Source organism: Eleginops maclovinus, chromosome 16, assembly GCF_036324505.1.
Source record: "Eleginops maclovinus isolate JMC-PN-2008 ecotype Puerto Natales chromosome 16, JC_Emac_rtc_rv5, whole genome shotgun sequence".
NCBI classification, from domain to species: domain Eukaryota; kingdom Metazoa; phylum Chordata; class Actinopteri; order Perciformes; family Eleginopidae; genus Eleginops; species Eleginops maclovinus.
In genome coordinates this window covers 17,496,249-17,515,787 of record NC_086364.1, presented here as the reverse complement: position 1 = coordinate 17,515,787, position 19,539 = coordinate 17,496,249, and the positions used below count along the sequence as shown (strand labels likewise).

Below are 19,539 nucleotides of genomic sequence, written 5' to 3'. Positions count from 1 at the left end.
TCCCAGTCCCCAGACCTTAACATCATTGAAAATGTATGGATTTATTTGAAGAAGGCTGTCCATGCACGGAGGCCAAGAAACCTGACTGAACTGGAGACGTTTTGTGTGGAAGAATGGGCCAAAATACCACCTGCCAGGCTTAAGGGACTTGTCTGTGGCTACAGGAGGCGTCTACAGGCCGTTATTGCAGCAAAAGGAGGCAATACTAAATATTAATGGAATTATTTCTTAGGGGTGCCCAAATTTATGCACATGCCTATTTTTGTTTGAATGCACATAAACATGTTTCTGTTTGACCAATAAAAGTTATTTCACTACTGAGATGTTTCTGTTACCATAAGGTATAACATATGTTAAAATGAAGTTGCTGCTTCAAAAGCTCAGCAAGTGACAAACTGATGCAGTGGTTTTCCTAAGGGGTGCCCAAACTTTTGCATACCACTGTATGTACTGAATTACATTTTGGAAGCAACTTGCCCATCACTGACTGCTACCTATAACTTTAAATGTTCTATACAAACTCATACACTCAAAACAGTTGACTAAGTAACAGATACTATCAAAAGAGAAAGGAAAATGTGGGTACTTTTTGGACTTCCTTGTTGGTTAATATTTATGTAACACAGAGGAAACAATCTTTACCACAGCAGGTGCTTCCGTATCCAGTCAACAAACTGAACGTTTAGACTGAAAGCCAAGGGCTCAGAAAACAGCCCTGATAAGACATGCTAATCTTAACCAAAAGCAGGCCAGAAAAATAGTTTGTGTTATGTTTTCCAGGATGACAATTATTATTTAATCAAGCAATTCAATTTTAACAGATAGTATTTGTCTTAGCCAGTACCACTCAGAAAATCATTTGTAGACTTATTGACTCACAGAATATACAGTTTGAAGATTTGAAAGGTTGTAGGATTTCATGCAATTTAGTTTAAAGTAGGGCTGAACGATTAATTGCATTTGCGATAATATCGCGATATGACAACAATTTGATTTTCCAACCGCAAAGGCTGCGATTTGACTGGTCACGTGATCTGGTCACGTGACTTGCGAGCGAGCCGAGCAGAGCCGAGCGAAGCCGAGCAGGCAGGGAAAGAAGTCAACGCTGCGCTTGAACCTGTTGCACAATGGCCTCAGGCTCGTCAGAAGAGTGCACGGCTGGAAGTTTGGTACCAAAGAGGGGCGACACGTCAGTTGTGTGGAATTATTTTGGCTTTAAAAAAAAAGATGGTGCGCAACGTCAGGTATTGTGCAGAACGTGCCTCGCTACTGTTGCTACCTCACGAGGTTCACGATTGTAATCACGATTGATTTATTGCTTGTGTTTGTTGAAAAATACATGAGAAGAGGACCTTGAAAAAATAATCGCATATTAAATCGCAATTGCAATATTGAGGAAAAAAATCTCAATTACATTATTTTCCAAAATCGTTCAGCCCTAGTTTAAAGGTCTCCTGTTACGCTATATTTCAACAATATATTGTAGGGCAGTATCTATACAAAACATGTCTGTGAAATGTTTCCTCAAAATACCAAACAGATTGCACATTGTAGCCATGCCTCATCCCCCTCTATTTCAGCCCTGTTTCTGAAGTCAGAAAAAAGGTTGGGGGAAGCACAACATTAAATAGGATTGATAGTCTTGGGACAGTGGATATCAGGTCAAAAACCCATTCAATGATTGACAAGATATCATGACAAAAAGTGGTGGCCCAATGGAACCACAGAACATTATTGCCATCAATAGCTCCATACCGCCACTGTGGCAAACACTCAATCAAAGATACAACCCACCTCACCACCTGCATGTGCAGGTCTGGGACAAAGTGTGGTTTCATGTTAAGTTTTCCATAACTTAAATAAGCTTAACTGTCTTGAGGCTCTTTGTTTTGTTTTTGTTCCACAATAGTTGCTTAAATTGGCTATTTGTGGGATTATAGAACTTCTCATTGCCTATAGTTGCATTCACATGATACCTGATTTTCGGGCAAGTGTCATTTCTACAGTTTGCACCACTTAGCACAGCTGTCGTCGGATTGCTTGCACGTATAAAAGGTCAGCAGTAAACAAAGTCAAAGTTGAAATGATTTGAACAATGTCGAGCACCTCTTTTTCCATAGAAACACAAGGGGAAACGTCAGCACAGAGCCGTGTTGCCGCTTGTCATGTTAATGCAGCTTTAAGATGGATGTGGCTTTGTTAATGATAAAAGCTCATTAAGTCTTTAGTGCTTTAATGTTTAAAAGTCATAATTGTGTGTATCGGTACAGATACAGGGTTCAAACACTACAACATCTTTCTGGGTCTGCTCTCGTGCAACTTAAGAAGACGGAAGTGAAGTGGAGGAACTACTATGTAACCCTGTCAGAGACTTTATAAGTCAGCTTATCATAACAACCTATCGGGGTTGTCCAAAATCATCTTTGACCCAAACCATGATCTGAACAGCGAATATGAACTGCTACCATCTAATCAGAGATACAGGGTCCAGCGATTCAATAAAGTCAGACTGAAGCACTCCTCTGTGCACTAGTCAATCCTAACGGTAAATACAGAACAAAATCCCAGATCAAATGCACGTTAAAGGGTCTTTGAGCATGTTTCCCTCAGTGATTGTGATGTTTTAAGTGTTTATTTTTCATGAATTGTGTCTTGATATCTGTCCATGATGATGTTGCAAATGGAGCTGCTGCGATGCAAGTCAAGTTTCAGATTTGATCTGACCGTTAAAGTTTATCTCTAGATTATTGCTTCAGAATGAAAAACAGAGTGACAGTTATCATGAATGTCCTATTGCAACGAAACCTATAAGTAAACGCAAACGTTGATATTGTATTATGAGATTGAATAAAATAACTTTTTACTCTCCAATCGTGTATCAGGCATCCTGTGAAGACACTTTTGGAACATGCTTTAAACTTACTTACTTTACAAATGTCTCAGTTTAGCTGTAACCGTTTACCTTAAGTGTGTACTCTGAAATTCCTCACCTTCCAGCCAGTACGCTATCAAAATGAAGTGTAAAGACTTAGAATTAAACACTTGGATCAAATTAAACCTGATAATAATGTGAAAATAAACACTAGCTGCACGGAAATTTAGAAATGCAATCCTTCAACGCGTATGTTTAACACAAACATGCACACAAGGCTTGTGGATATTAGATATATTCAGGGCGGACAATAGGTCTGAGTTTATATAAATAGATCAAATTTCAATCGTGAAAATGTGGACAAGCTCTATAACCATTGCTGCAGGAAATGGAGGGTCTGATAAAGAGGAAGTGTTCACTAACCGTTGGCTAACACACACTTAATTTTATATAACCCAAACCACAGGAAATGCATATCTCAAGGGGAAGTGGTTAATAAATAGTACAGTGGGCATTGCTTCATCAGTGCGTACAACATGTATGCTTTTCTTGGTTTAACATCATTTGAAGTATTTGTATTAGAAGCAGATTGTAATATATCACTGTGATAACTACTTTGACTACTGGGGGAAAGGGACTCAAGTCACAGTGACTTCTGGTGAGTAATAATTTCATGTATATATGTATATATTGAAAATTCAATATTTCTCAGTTTTATTGTTGCATGTTTTTATACTCCAACTGCTCATAAATAGCATTTTAATCTGAAGCAAAAACAATATATCCCGGTGAATGTTAGGTGTAAAGTAATTCACTGAATAGGTACAATCTTTTATTATATAATAGAAGCGGTACAATATTTTTGTACTAAGAGCTATTGAAATGTATCACTGTGACTTTGACTACTGGGGAAAAGGAACAATGGTGACCGTCACAACAGGTAATGGACGCTTTTATATTCTTCATATTTAAAATGGAATAATTACACTATTGAATATATCATATTTAGATTTATTAGCACCAACGGCATCTTTAAGGTGCTCGTTTTTGTACATTGGATGTCTTGCCACATTACACTGTGTTACGGTGCTTTTGACTACTGGGGTAAAGGCACAATGGTTACAGTCACATCAGGTAAGGCACTCTTATTTTTCTTTCTCTACTATTTTTAAATCTCTTCATAAAAAAAATTGGTATTTAAAAAAAACAGGAATTTCTGACACCATGCAGTTCATTCAACTCTGGGATACTGAAAGCCAAATTTGTTCAAATCAATGGGCTCATTTGAAACGTTGAAAATCATGTTTAGTTCCATTTGTCTTATTTCAAAAAGCCAAGGTAAACATTTTTCAGAGGGCAAATTGTCAGGAAACAGGTTTTTGTATGCAGTGGTTAATCACTTGTTGTACTGTGACTACGGTTTTGACTACTGGGGAAAAGGCACAATGGTCACCGTCACCTCAGGTATGTGGTTTTAATATTTCCAATAATAATAATCGATAATTCAATTGCTAATCGTCAAACTAAAATATACATTGTCCTTTTCATGTAGTCACAACTGTTGGTCAGTTATAAAACAGCTGACAGTCCTTTGCAGCCTGATAGAGAATATGAGAACAGCTTAAAATTGTTTAGTTCAGTTATAAAGCAAGTCTAGCAACAGATGGTTATTTGAGCTTGAATTCTTTCGGCGAAACCAAATTGTATAGCATTAAGTAAGGGACATTAAAGTAATGAGTTTTTGTGAGAACTGTGTATTGACTCTCATAACTGTGACAACTGGGCTTTCGACTACTGGGGAAAAGGCACTATGGTAACCGTGTCATCAGGTAAGAATTGTACCTCTTAAAGTCTACACAAGACTGCAAAATATCATGTAAAGTTAATTTGTCAGCATGTCAAGTCAAAATAAAGCTTCTAATACACAGTCAGTGATATTCTCAGTAGGACACAATGGTCGATATTTGTGGTAACTGTAGCTTGGGTTATCTAGCGGATTTTACAATATAGTGCGATTTAAAGGCAAACCTTTCTGCTCGACGTTAGAGGTAGCCTTTTAATACTAACAGCTAAGTATATTCATTACTGTGCTACAATGCTTTTGACTACTGGGGAAAGGGAACAACGGTAACTGTTTCATCAGGTAAGAATACTTACTTATTTCATAGATAACCGCTAAATTTCAGTTTAAGAAATGGATGGTGAGTGACTTTAATCATTCATCCATTTAACTTAAAAAGTGAATTAACTCAAATGGTTATTGTTAAAGTTGTGCATAAAGTAATTGAACTTTCTATTAATTTGATTTAAAACATTACTGCACATTTCATTGAGGTAGGTCTCTCCAAAAATCAACATCTAGATATCTAGAGGGAATATAAAGGTGCAATTCAAATCATATAACTGGTCAGGACGGTGCTTTGTGACATTTAAATCAACTAAATTGTCTTATCGCTGTTTTACCTAATGTCTGCTGATAATGTCTGTTATATATCATTTATTTTTTTATTGTATTAACACATTTTATTTCTTTTTTCAGCCACTTCCACTAAACCAACCGTGTTTCCCCTGATACAATGTGGCTCTGGGACTGGAAGCACGATCACTCTCGGCTGCTTGGCCACCGGCTTCACACCGTCTTCTCTGACCTACACATGGACCAAAAACGGGGCTGCCTTGACAGACTTCATTCAGTACCCCACTGTACAGAAGGACAACTTCTATCAGGGTGTCAGTCAAATCCAAGTGAGTAGACAGGACTGGGACGCCGAGCACGAATTCAATTGTGCCGCGACACATGCAGCAGGACTGGTGGAAAAGGGTTTCAAAAAGCCAGGTAAGATTTACGTTAAGTGAAATTTAAAGGTCTTAGTAGTTGATTAAAAATCAAGCAAAGAAGTTTACATAGTGGGGCAACAATGTTAATTATTTGTTCTTATTAAATTAGATTAAATTGTAACAGTGTGGTAATAATAAATTATAGATAATGCAAGAATGAATAGGTTGAGAGTGTAGAGAAGTAACTTTTAAAAGAACAATTGAACAATTTACAATTAAAAAAAAGGCAGCAAATAATACACAGGTATTACAAGAACAATATAACCTGTAAGTAAATACTTTAAACAAAGGAAAAGTGACAGTTAATTAAAGGCAATGTTGAATTAAATGCATGACATACTGTAGCCAGTATATTTAGTTTTATAATTAGTAGGAATAACGGGCAAATCAAACAGTGAGGTGGAACGAGAAGGCTAAAGCTCAGCTGTTAACTTTTAATCTTTACTAATATTCTGTACACCCTCTACACCTTTTAAAAAAACAGCCATATGTTCTGCTTCTTTCCATCTATCTGCATAATCCATTCTACAAATGTCTGTCTGCCTCCCCTTTTATCGATGTTGATTATTAACTTTGACTGTGTGTGCGCTTGCCCGACCGTCTAATGTATATGCAGAAGTAAGCGTTAAAGCTCTGCTTGTCATACATTTTTTGCTAAGAACTTTAAAAAAAAAAATGTATGCAGTCTTTATTAACAAGCTACAGTAAGGGTTAAATCGAAGAGCATAATCACCATGTGAAATACCAAAAACAACACACTCAATTATAATATATGTTTAAAGAGAATATAATAGAAATAAGCATTGTAGCACATTGTTCACATTTGCTTCTGCATATATATATATATATATATATATATATATATATATATATATATACACATACACACATATGATTCCCTGCTTCTGCAAACATATTTGTGTATATGTTTGTTTTTCAGTGGTGATTTATAAAGAGCCAACTGTTAAATTATTTGCCTCGTCTAATGACGAAAGTGAGGCTTACTTCTCCTGCTTTGCCAATGATTTTTCACCAAACCAATACGAGATCAAATGGCTGCTAAACGATCAGAAACTCACCAACCAAATCCACGAGGTCAAAACACTTACTGCGGAAAGAAAGGACGAGAAAGGAAATCCACTGTACAGCGCAGCAAGTTTTGTCATGCTGAATAGCAGTGATCTGAGTTCGGACAGCGATGTCATGTGTCAGTTTGAGGGGAAAAAACATCAAATTGTGAACAGTACACATCACCAAAAACCTATAAATCCGACAGAACCAGGTAAATTGCTACTTTATCTTTCAAAATTGTTACATTTTCATGTTTTTGCAGCCATGTTAAATAATTCTTCACTTACTCCTATTTTTTTTTTTTTTTTTTTAAAGACACAGGATGTCCTGAAGCAGATGTGGATATACAATTAATCGGACCCTCAATTCAGAACATGGTTTTAAACAGACAAGGAATGGTATATTGTCAAGTCAGGATAAACAAAATAAATCTGGAGAAAATTTCGTGGGAGACCGAAAATGGAAAATCGATAAATGATGCAGAGCAAATTACCAAATTTGATGGACCTAACAAAATATATAAGGCTCAACTTCCCATCACCTTTGACGAATGGAGCCGGGGCGACAAGTTTGTCTGCAAGGTGGAACACAACGATTGGATGACACCTCTTAAAAGAACCTACCAAAGGATTAATGGTAAGAATCTATATAGCAAATGTTCAAAACCTGATTTCGATTCCTCTCATCATGCCATCAAACATAATACGAGTGCTATTTCTAACGTTATTTTTTAGCAGAGATTTTCTTCTTTAGGCCTGTGCTTCTATTTGTGGCCGGAAGCCTAATTGTTCTCTAATGCTTGCAGGAGGAACGACTCAGCGGCCATCAGTGTTTATGTTACCTCCCCTAGAACATTCTAAAAAAGAAACGGTGACCCTGAGTTGCTTTGTGAAAGACTTCTACCCGCATGAGGTATTTGTGTCTTGGCTGGTTGATGATGAGGAAGCAGACTTTCCATTCAGCACCACAACCCCTGTAGAAAACAATGGATCCTTTTCCGCTTATGGCCAGTTAACAATCAGCAGTGACCATTGGAAAAACAATGACACTGTGTATAGCTGTGTAGTTTACCACGAGTCTCTGGTTGACACAGCAATTAGATCTATTGTCAGATCCATTGGGCACAGAACATCTGAAAACACCAACATGGTCAACCTCAACATGAACATCCCTGATACGTGCAAGGCCCAGTAGATGTGATTCTGTGTCACTGCGTCTTCTGTTGTTTGTTGTTTAATGTTTGTGCTTGTTTTATCACATTATGTTTGTCGTTTTAATGCAGATTCAAAATAAAAAAAAAGCTCTTTGCAATTCAGTTGTTGTATGTCGCATGCTGTTGTTATGTCTTTATCAGTTCGACATTTTGAGCTCCATGTTTATCATACTGTAAGTGTAGTGTCATAGTGCTCTTTCTGCAACACAAATTAGGTTTAGCTATCCGTGTGTTAAGCAGTGATTAAAATATATCAAATTCAACACCATCACCAAAATAAGGCTGAACTCAACCAAATTTAAACTTTATGAAGAATATCTATTTGTTTATTATTTTGAATAGACATTGTATTACCATTGTTTGTCTGACTTGTCTTTGTTTATGTGTGTTTCTACTACTGGGTCTTGCAACCCGACATAAGACAAATGGTTATTCAAGGCCAAACTCCAGCTCTAGCATCAAATAACGAATTTACTGATTCACAAACCAAGTCATGACACATAAAGGGGTCTTTCAAAAGCAATTCAAGATCATTGTTGGATGACTTTAATTAGCATAATCAATTTTAGTTGCACTTTTATCCCAGCCTTATACACTTATAATAATGTAAACAGTAACGTTATTTTAATTTGTATTTTAAACTTGGATTGACTGATATTGATTTACTGTTCAGTTTCACTGACTTATTTAGAGTCTTACCCTCGGGAGGGAAATGATTATGATATGGTAATCATCTCATGAGCTTCTGTTTAAATCTGGGTTTGTCTCAAGCAGTAACCAAACAATAACTGTACACTACATCCAGACGAATTTCACATATGGAACAGTTCCGAGGAGGCAGAAGAAGATAACATGGGAAGCACGGCCATCACCTTCATCCTTCTCTTCCTCATCACTCTCCTGTTCACCATTGGAACCACTGCTTTCAAGGTAATATTGAGTTAATAAGTTAATGATGTGAATTGAATTCAGCCAGAAAAAGACAACTGAGTAAGTAGTTATATGTATTCAAACAACACTGATGGGTTGGCAGAAAACCCCAGGTTGCATGTAGTGAAAAAAGAAATGTCAGAATACAATGTAATCATATAACAACTGCCTTGGTACTAGTTTTGTGTATTGCCTAGAATCAGGCAATAACATAGCATGAGACAGGAGTAATGATTCAATATATTAAACAAGCAATACTATTTAGTTTAATCTTATTTTATAAACAGCGTGCCATATGCATAGCATCGGAGTAAAACTAATTTTCAGCAACCAGAACTGTGGGATCTGCATTTGCATTATTCACATTATTAACCTCCAAAGCATTTTTTTGTAATCTGAGCAAAGGAATTAACTTTTGCTTAACAGTAATATAATCAGGATTCTTTAGGTAAACAAATGAAATAAATAAATGTTTTAAAACAGACATTTAACTCATAATAAAACGTGTAGTCTTTTGGAGAATTAATACAGTATCGCCAAAGATAATAATGCATTCATTAACTGTATTGATATTTTCTTAAGGCCCTAGTAAATATTGTTATGTTTTTAATAAAAAGGTAATTCATTCTTAAAAATGGTTTTTAGCAAAAGTCCCAATATCAATGATGTAGGTATGCTGAGGGGCGGACACAAAACCTAAAATACATTCAAATAAAAACAAAACGCTTTTTTACATAAATCGTTTTAAAGACTTTTCTAAAAGAGGTATTAAGTCAACCCCATGGTAACCTTTCATACTTAAAGTTTTGTCCAGACATAAACTCTGTTGCTGTTATTGGGGGTGGAATATTATCAACATTCAGGTAGAATAATTAAGCTTAATGTATTAAATGAGTACAGCATACTACAACATAACCCAGTTGTAAAACTCAGTATGAATACCATTTAGCGATACGGTTATTGTTAGTTATTACTAATCCATATATTTTTTTGTCTTTTCAGGTTAAATGAAACAAGGTGAACTTTCTGTAAAAAAAAAAAAAAAAAGTGTTTCACATTTCTTTCTGATAAACTCATGGTGCCATGTAAGTTATCACAACTGTCCTTTATAATTTGCCTTAAAAGAGCTTTGTGTGTTTTTGAAAATAAAATTTCATCAAAGATAACCATTGATGTTGCTCTTGAAACTTTGTTCTTTACTTTATTTATAATCTACCTAGCACCTGGAACCAACAGCCCATGCTTAAGTCATTATGTAAATGATTTTTTTACAGTCAGTTACTTCTCACGTCTATTAATAATGGAATTGAGAACTAAAACCTTTATCAAAGTCCTGAGAACTCATGTAAAATCTATGTGAAAACTGATATGAGACATTTAAATGTGCACATCGTTTCTCTTACTGGCATATCCACTCCTCACACCTGGTGTCTGTGATGCACCGTTGCTCTTGGCAATGTTTCACTTCTGTATTTTGGTACTTTTTTGGGACCTGGGTGTTACTCAATGCTTCCGCTTGCTGCTTGCCCTGAGCACTCTTCCCTGTCATGCTGCAACATCTGTGCAACACACTTCCAGCCTTGTCTCCACCTGACTGTAAGACACCAGGCCATGTGAAAGTACAACCCTGCCACCTAGACTAAATATCAAGATATTACAGTTAGATTTGAGAAAACAGTTTGTAACTTGACCCAAATGTTAAAAAAAGGTATGTATATCAGAAAATATTAAATCATCTCATATTTTAAAATTGTCCCCATTTAACTTTTAGAATGAGGCAAGTCATTGAACTTTTCTCTATCTCAGCACAGCGGATTGTCCCTCCAAAAATGTCATTACACTCGTTCTGGGAAGGTGAATTTGGTGCCTCACCAGTCAGACTCATCTGCATGTTAAATGGCTACTTCCCTGATGGACTGAATGTGGAGTGGAAGCAGGAAAACAAACGTATTGCGGATAAACAAATCTCAGTCTCAAAGTCTCAGAGTGTGGAAGGGGTGGAGCAAACCTTTAGTTTAAGCAGCGAGATTGTGCCAAATATAACAAAGTGGGAAAGTGGCTCAATTTATAAATGCAAGTCCACTCAAAAGAAACAGGAATTTCTAAAAACAACAAGTATTTGTCATGGTAAGTACAGCTATTGTTTCACAGCACAATGACATGAAATAATAAGTGTTAACAAAACATGTAAAGACAAAAATGTTTTTGGTTCCTGCAGTCCAGGCAAGTGCCCATCCCGGCATTGATGTTGATATTCCCAGCTTCAAGACTGTAATGATGGCAGGATCCACGGTGAAAGCTACATGTTTGGTCCACACTATGTTTAAAGCCAAGGTGACCTGGCTGATGGATGGGGCAGTTAGACAAAGCAGCTCAGTGCAGACTAACACAACTCATATTCTCAGTGAAGTGACGGTGTCCTCAAGTGAATGGAAACAACTTAAGTTGCTGACATGTAAAGCTAAACACAAGTGCTTCTCATCCACTGAGAAGACTGTGAATGTTGCAGGTATGATTACTATACAATATGAATAATATATGTCTTTGACAACTAAAGACATTAAACAATATGATCTGCTTTGCTTTCTTCTATATCATCCAGGGCCTGCAGTTACAGCTCCATTGGTTGGAATCAGGAGATCTTTAAAGGATTTGCTGGAAGGAGGTAGTGCTGTGCTGATTTGTGACGTCACAAACCTCTCATCACATGACCTGTACGTCACCTTTCAGACCAACGGTGTTGACATTCCTGGTCAACATTATGTCGATCTTCCTCAGGCACCAGGCCTCCATTCAATCAGTACAAGTTTCCCTGTGCCTCAAAGTTACTGGAAGCAAAATGCAAATTTCACCTGCAAAGTGAACCAAGGCTTCTCCAACAGCTTTGAATCAAACTCTACTGGCAGTATTTTTGGTGAGAGAATTAATACTTTCTTCCTTGATGACAGTTGACATGTTTCAAACCTAAAAAATACTCATTCACTGTTTAATTGATGCATTGATACATCTGACTTTTCAGTGGACCCATCAGTGGAACTTCTTCTGGCCCCCGGTGAAAAATCAGGACCACAGAAACTCTTGTGCTCTGGATCGGGCTTCGACCCACAAATCAAATGGTCTTTTGATTCTCAGCAAAGATCTCCATCAACTAATGAAATCAGCATGGATGCAGATGGACATGTGGCAGTGACCAGTCAACTTCATATCCCTCACACAGAGTGGAGCACAGGGAAGGTCTTCACTTGTGAAGTTCATGACAAGTCTCTGAAGAAAACTGTGAGAAAGCACATCAGCCTCTGCTCAGGTAAAACTAAGTAAAGACTCACAACTCCAGCTATCTACGAAGAACCATTTGATCAATCAAAAAAGTGTTTTGAACATATGTTTTTTAAAGTATTATGTCTGTTTAATCTTAGAATATGAAGAAGTATTAGCAAAGGTGTAATTGACCCAGGGTTTTGGTGTTGCATCATAATGTTTTTTCCTTGTTTCCTGTCAGCTTATTCAAGTGCCCCTCCTTCCATCCATGTGGAGATTCCCAGCTTCAACACTGTAATGATGGCAGGATCCACGGTGAAAGCTACATGTTTGGTCCACACTATGTTTAAAGCCAAGGTGACCTGGCTGATGGATGGGGCAGTTAGACAAAGCAGCTCAGTGCAGACTAACACAACTCATATTCTCAGTGAAGTGACGGTGTCCTCAAGTGAATGGAAACAACTTAAGTTGCTGACATGTAAAGCTGAACACAAGTGCTTCTCATCCACTGAGAAGACTGTGAATGTTGCAGGTATGATTACTATACAATATGAATAATATATGTCTTTGACAACTAAAGACATTAAACAATATGATCTGCTTTGCTTTCTTCTATATCATCCAGGGCCTGCAGTTACAGCTCCATTGGTTGGAATCAGGAGATCTTTAAAGGATTTGCTGGAAGGAGGTAGTGCTGTGCTGATTTGTGACGTCACAAACCTCTCATCACATGACCTGTACGTCACCTTTCAGACCAACGGTGTTGACATTCCTGGTCAACATTATGTCGATCTTCCTCAGGCACCAGGCCTCCATTCAATCAGTACAAGTTTCCCTGTGCCTCAAAGTTACTGGAAGCAAAATGCAAATTTCACCTGCAAAGTGAACCAAGGCTTCTCCAACAGCTTTGAATCAAACTCTACTGGCAGTATTTTTGGTGAGAGAATTAATACTTTCTTCCTTGATGACAGTTGACATGTTTCAAACCTAAAAAATACTCATTCACTGTTTAATTGATGCATTGATACATCTGACTTTTCAGTGGACCCATCAGTGGAACTTCTTCTGGCCCCCGGTGAAAAATCAGGACCACAGAAACTCTTGTGCTCTGGATCGGGCTTCGACCCACAAATCAAATGGTCTTTTGATTCTAAGCAAAGATCTCCATCAACTAATGAAATCAGCATGGATGCAGATGGACATGTGGCAGTGACCAGTCAACTTCATATCCCTCACACAGAGTGGAGCACAGGGAAGGTCTTCACTTGTGAAGTTCATGACAAGTCTCTGAAGAAAACTGTGAGAAAGAACATCAGCCTCTGCTCAGGTAAAATGAAAATCCATAGTCATACCCGTGCAGTAAATGTACATTAAATAGTTTCAAAATGTTTCTGAATTATCCGTTAGGCATTGAATCCTTTATCCCACAATCACAACTTGATTGGTGTTGCATTTTCTCCCCCTTTAAATGTCTTTTTTCAGTAACTCCAGCATCATCTATGACAGTTGGCGTGTATGTTCAGGGACCACCAATCCAGGAGCTTATGAATATGAGACGGGTGAATATCACTTGTCTTCTGGTCGGCCCATCCCTTAGTGATTTCTCTGTCAATTGGAAAGTAGGTGGCAACAGTTATTCCCTGAATGTCCCATAAGGAGCCACCAGTGAGTCACAGCAATGGGACAGACACTTTGTGGAGCTCCCTGACTGTCTCGGTGGAGGATTGGCATGCATATAAACAAGTGTCTTGTGAAGCAATGCACAGATGTTCCAACAAGGGCTACGTGGATCATATAAGCAAAAGCAAAGGTAGTGTTATGCATAAAAAGCATATGATTTATTGTGATTGCTTATAGCTGTTTCCAAACGTAATGTGAGAATGCACAAGAACTCTTCATTAAAAAAATAAACAATATTATACACGATGTCTGATGATAAATGGTCCTGATATAATGTTCTATTTACTTTTGCCTTCTTTTTCCGTTTCTCAAGACATGCATCAACCAACGGTGAAGATAATACAACCGACTACCTCTGAGCTGCGTCCATCAGACGTCACCGCACTAATTTGCCAAGTTTCTGGATTTTTTCCAGCCAACATCATAGTGAACTGGGAGGAGAATGGCCAGCGACTCCCCTCTACTCGTTACACCAACAGTCCTGCATGGAAGTATACAGGGAGCAGCACTTATTCAATGAACAGCAGACTAAACGTTTCAACAACTGACAACAACGAGTCTGCGTACTCTTGTGTTGTCAGGCATGAGTCATCTGAAAGGCCTTTTGAAAGCACTCTAAAGGATATTTTCGGTGAGCCATTTATAACTTTTAGTAAAATTGAAGTTTCCTGGTGTTGTTTATCATAGTACAGATGTGTTAGGATCAAAGGGGGCCAATATGCCTTGATTTTAATAATCACCTATTTTTGTCGAATGTATAAGCTAAAATACAGGCACTCTAAATATATTTAATTTTTACTCTAGACTTCTGTTTTAGGTCCACCATAGCTTGCTGAGTAGCAGAAGCAAAAACATTAAGAGGAAATGACTGTAAGCTATTTTTCCGATCGGAGCATAATTTGTTTTTACGGGAAGGGAGAGAGAGATAAGGTAGCATTTCAGACAGAGGGAGAACACTTTCAGCCGGAGACTATCATTAGAAAATGTGCTTTTTTTAACATTAAAGCATATTCTAATAGAAACTAAAAAAGCGTGATATGTCCCCTCTAAATACACGTGTTCCTTGATTTTTCACTTTTTCGACGACCCTTCCAAATCCAAATTCATTGAAAAATAACTGTCATTCTTTTCCCCAGCCTCAGAGACATACAGCAAACCTTCGGCCACCATTCTCCAGGGCTCTGGTGAACTTGTGTGCTTGGTCTTTGGCTACAGTCCAGCATCCATCAACATCACTTGGTTTCTTGATGACAACAGGGAATTGTTGGGCTACAACACTAGTGAACCCCACCAAGGCCCTAACGGAAAGTTCAGCATCCAAAGCCACCTTAGTCTGTCCCAAATCATCTGGTTACCTGGGGCTAGCGTCACCTGCAGGGTGACACATGCCAACACCAGCCTATCCCTGAATTTATCAAAATCAAGTGCGAGTTTGTTCATGATTCCCATATTTCTTACAAATTAAAGACTGCACACACTAGGTCAACAGTCTATTTCCTGTTAATATCTCTTAGCATTCTATCTTTCAGTGTGTCTAAGGCTATTCGGTATTTAACTGACAAATCTCATTTTATACATTTCACAGACAACTTGGAGGACTGTAATTTTCTAGATGACATCCTGCATGCAGATGTGAACCAAGAAACATGTGTGGAAGGCTGGTATTTGGCTTTCACTTTTCTCCCATTTTTCCTGATCTCCTTCATCTATGGTGTCTTTGCTACCATGTTTAAGGTAAGATACAACATATGTAGTAGTTTGGGGGATTTTAAAGTAACTCTTTACATTTCCCTTTTTTTTAATTTTAACTCAAAAAACAATCACCAGATCCTGACCATTTCCCTGTTTTCTCCTTTCAGACTAAATGATGGTACCATTTTATGATCCAAATGTGGACTTTTAATGGCATACCATTTTAAAGTATCATTTTCTTTTTATATAACTATTGTCAAAAAAAATGTTTAATATTATATTCTTTATACGTGTCATTATGTATTTTGTGTGGACACATTATTGCATTAAGTAATAAACATTACAATTTGAAAAACACAGTTTGTTATAACTTGCCTCTATGATATACATAATCACAAATGATAACATGACACAATCAAGTCAGTCCAACACTCCCCTGTTACTCAGATTGTCCACTAGAGTGAGACAAGGCTTCACATTCAGATTTCAAGGTTTCAAGGTTTCAAGGTTTTATTTGTCATATGCACAGCAGATACAGCGTATATGTTGGCAATGAAAATCTTATGTCGCGTGCTCCTCCAACAACTCAACCCACATTCAGCAGTGGTGATTTACCACCTCTATGTAAACAAGAGTTATGCAGTATTTTTAAAGATGCTGAGAGGTCTGAACTGCACTTACTTAGTGGTATGATACAGTGGTGCATTCACTTGCAAACACACACAGACACTGTTTTTATGTCTTCTACTTTCCATATACACACACACACAGTCACGTGAATGTGTGCACACTATTTCTTTGAGTTAGAGGTGCGTGTTTGTGTCTGCATTTGTGTACCTTGTGGGTTTTAAAGGAATTCACATCTGGGAGGGATGACACGAGCACATTCAGGCTTACTATTGGCTTCCTCTGGAGTGATCTGGCACTGTGTGTGCCCTGATTGGCTGGGGATCCTTTGGCAGCCAGCCCAAATCTGTGACACTGTTGCTGGGATGGAGTCATAGCATGCTGCTGCCAGTCTAAGTGCCAAGGCACCCTCAACAGGGAAGCAGGGCACCATGCCCAGCAGGCTGCCTGACAGCGTCTCACTGTCTAACAGCCCCATACCCTCCCTTCCTCTTATGCCAGGCCTCACCCCCTCTGGGTCCTAATATGACCCCTTCTGTGAGTCCATGTAAACCCGGGACACCTTAAAAAACAACCTCACATATATAGGATCATTATTTTCTTTCTTCAACTACCGTTAAAGCACAAGAGAGTGAGGGACTTCACTACAAACTCCGGTATGCTGAAAAGCTCTCAGCGTTGAACTTGTTGAATGGATTGTGATGTAATGCATTGCTGAAAATAGGGTTGGGCCATATGTACAAAATCCCCATATAGGCTACATCAATTCATATCTCAATAAAAAAAAAATCTGGCAAAACATATGAAATGTAAATTTGGTATTACATTATTCATATTTCCAATTATAGGATTTCTTTGAAAGACAATTGTCATATTGAAATATCGCGTAGCACTAGAAGAAAATACAATACATGCTCATTCAGCTTTTCCTGCAAAATAAAGGTTGTATCTTCGTGTTAGGTAAGATTTATATTATCAATCCAACCTAACTGACATATCAATAGAGAAGCAGACTGTTTTGTAAAATTTCCTTTTTGATCATATCAGTTTGAGAGCAAAATAAAATGGTGAGGATAATTAAATAAAATAAAATGGTGAGGATAATTAAATAAAATAAAATGACTATTATAACTTAATGAATGCTTTCAGTCTAATTATCATTACAGTATTATATTTGTACTGTTATTGTAATGCCCAACACATCATCCTGCCACCTTCAAACTCACGAAGTCTGCATGTAGTTGCAGAATCTGGTCTATAGTCGGCAACAATGATATCGCGGAGGTTACTGTCCATCTCTATTCTTCACAAAGACAGGCAATTAATTCAGATGGGGAATTAGCTGTCTTAAATAACGTGTAAAGTGAACACCTAATCTTGAGGCATATGTAAAGATACCTTCTACAATGCATTTTAGTTAAATGAAAGTATTGAAGGGAAGGGGGAAAATGCAAACCAAAACATAAACCTCTACACTCCACCTCAAGCTAAAACATCTTGATGTCAGTACTTTCTTTGTCCTTCTTACTGTTACATTGCTTCCAAAGAAAAAGATGAATTATAGTAAATCAAAGTAAACCACATCATGCAACTAAATACTTGCCTACAAGGAATGCAAGTAAATGGATGCTCTTTTTATAAGCTGCATAGGTAAAGTATCTAGAGGCAGTACTGCTAACCAAATTAAAGGCAAAACAAGACAGTGATTGAAAACCTGTGCACTATCCTAGCACATGATCTCAAAGACATAACTAAAACGATATCAGGGGAAATGTCTGATAGCTGTGTGTAGTGGTATAACCAACATGACCCCAAAATATAACAACGTTTTTATAAAAAAAACAAGGAAACCCCACTCATGTATTCACCATCACTTACACCTTTGTCTGTAAACAAATATATAATAATACAAATATGCAATTACCAGCTTTAATCAGTAAGCCACGACACACATAATCAATTGTACTGTAGTTTGAAAACTACTATTATATTGGTATGATGCTTTTCCATCACCATTATTCACCTACTAGAAAGCAGAGATTTCAATACACAAGACTGTCCAACAAATATTTTAAATCACTGTTGTGATCAATAATAAAGGACATTTCAAATGGTAATGCAAGGCGTGCATTTTAGTTATAAACACTTCCAGCAGGTGGCAATATTCTACTAACCATCTTGACCTATAATGTCACCAACAGGCCTATATTCACATTTGACATGTTTTCATGTCCCAGAAAGCACAGGTGGGAGTAATCAAATTAATGAGGGCTAATTAGCATTTAGCTGCTTCAGTGTAAGGGTCTTTGTCCACTTTAACACTTCTATGCCCGACTGGAATACTTGAGTGAAACAGAACCATTATTAATCGTATTAGTAACACCTGTGCGTTTACTTCCGTTATGATCTACTAAACCAACTGCACATAGCTGGGCAAACATAAACGAACAGGACTCACCAGCTACAACAACCGTCATGTAAAACCAGTTCAGCGTTCATTTAAAACAAAAACTCACCATTTATTTTGGTTGGAAAACGGTGACAGAGGTTTTTCCATGACGAACAGACTCCAAATCTTCGCCAAATGGCTTATTCCCAAAGAGCAGAATCCTCTAAAACCAAACAAACTACAGACTGCTTGTTGTACTTCCAGATTGAACTTCTATCTATTCGTCATGAATATTGTATAGGCCTTCAGGTGAAACGGTTAACTTGTTGGCAGTTGTAACCTGTTACCGTAGAACGCCAGGTGTGGACCGGAAGTGAAGAGATCGGACCAGATTGATTTGATGTTTTCTATTAATGGTGTGATGTAATAAAAAAAAAATCCCCCCCGAACTTTAGAGGACGATTATTCCAATACACAATAACAAGGCACATACACATCAGTGTTCAATACAGTAATTTAAAACTGAGGGCATTACGAAAACAGAAATAATAATAAAAAAAGAGGCAAAAAAAAATGGTCATTCAAGAATTCAAGTGTTTAGAAATATGTTCAAATGTTGTCGTGTTTCCACTTTGCATAATTTAATAAATGTTTTGTTAAATATAATTAAATTAAAATGAAATAAAAAGCAATAACAACTGGGGAGATTTTGAGAAAAGCGGCAAATTATTCATTCCGAATTCTACTTTTTTGTTTTCGAATTGAACGCAGCATACTTATATTACCATGTTAACCAATACTGGAAAGCATTGGCGGGATGTCACTACTCAACCATAGACTGTGAAAACTAAAAATCTTCTTCAATTTGGTTGCAACGTGAAGGTTTAGATGTACAGGTTAAATGTTTCTACATCATTTTGATTACTTTATTTTATAATCTAAATCCATTTTGATATCTTGATAATAGAT

The 19,539-nt window shown here is 37.4% G+C and overlaps 1 protein-coding gene and 1 gene segment (V, D, J or C); both read left to right on the top strand.

The window, feature by feature from the left end:
* The window catches only part of LOC134878426 (immunoglobulin mu heavy chain-like), a 32,100-nt gene extending 24,004 nt beyond the window's left edge, over nt 1-8,096 (top strand). Inside the window, 5 exon segments of the C gene segment in view lie at nt 4,653-4,701; nt 5,412-5,708; nt 6,651-6,992; nt 7,097-7,417; nt 7,587-8,096. Of these exon segments, the coding sequence occupies nt 4,653-4,701; nt 5,412-5,708; nt 6,651-6,992; nt 7,097-7,417; nt 7,587-7,975 (1,398 nt within the window).
* A 2,238-nt stretch (nt 8,097-10,334) lies between these two features.
* Nucleotides 10,335-15,911, top strand: ighd (immunoglobulin heavy constant delta). Its single transcript, XM_063904459.1, is given in 13 exon segments — nt 10,335-11,051; nt 11,143-11,433; nt 11,527-11,838; nt 11,944-12,228; nt 12,424-12,714; nt 12,808-13,119; nt 13,225-13,509; nt 13,665-13,831; nt 13,833-13,992; nt 14,176-14,493; nt 14,999-15,286; nt 15,448-15,596; nt 15,722-15,911. Coding segments are annotated over 13 exon segments (3,222 nt in total). The 5' UTR covers nt 10,335-10,696; the 3' UTR covers nt 15,731-15,911.
* The last annotated feature ends 3,628 nt before the right edge of the window (nt 15,912-19,539 follow it).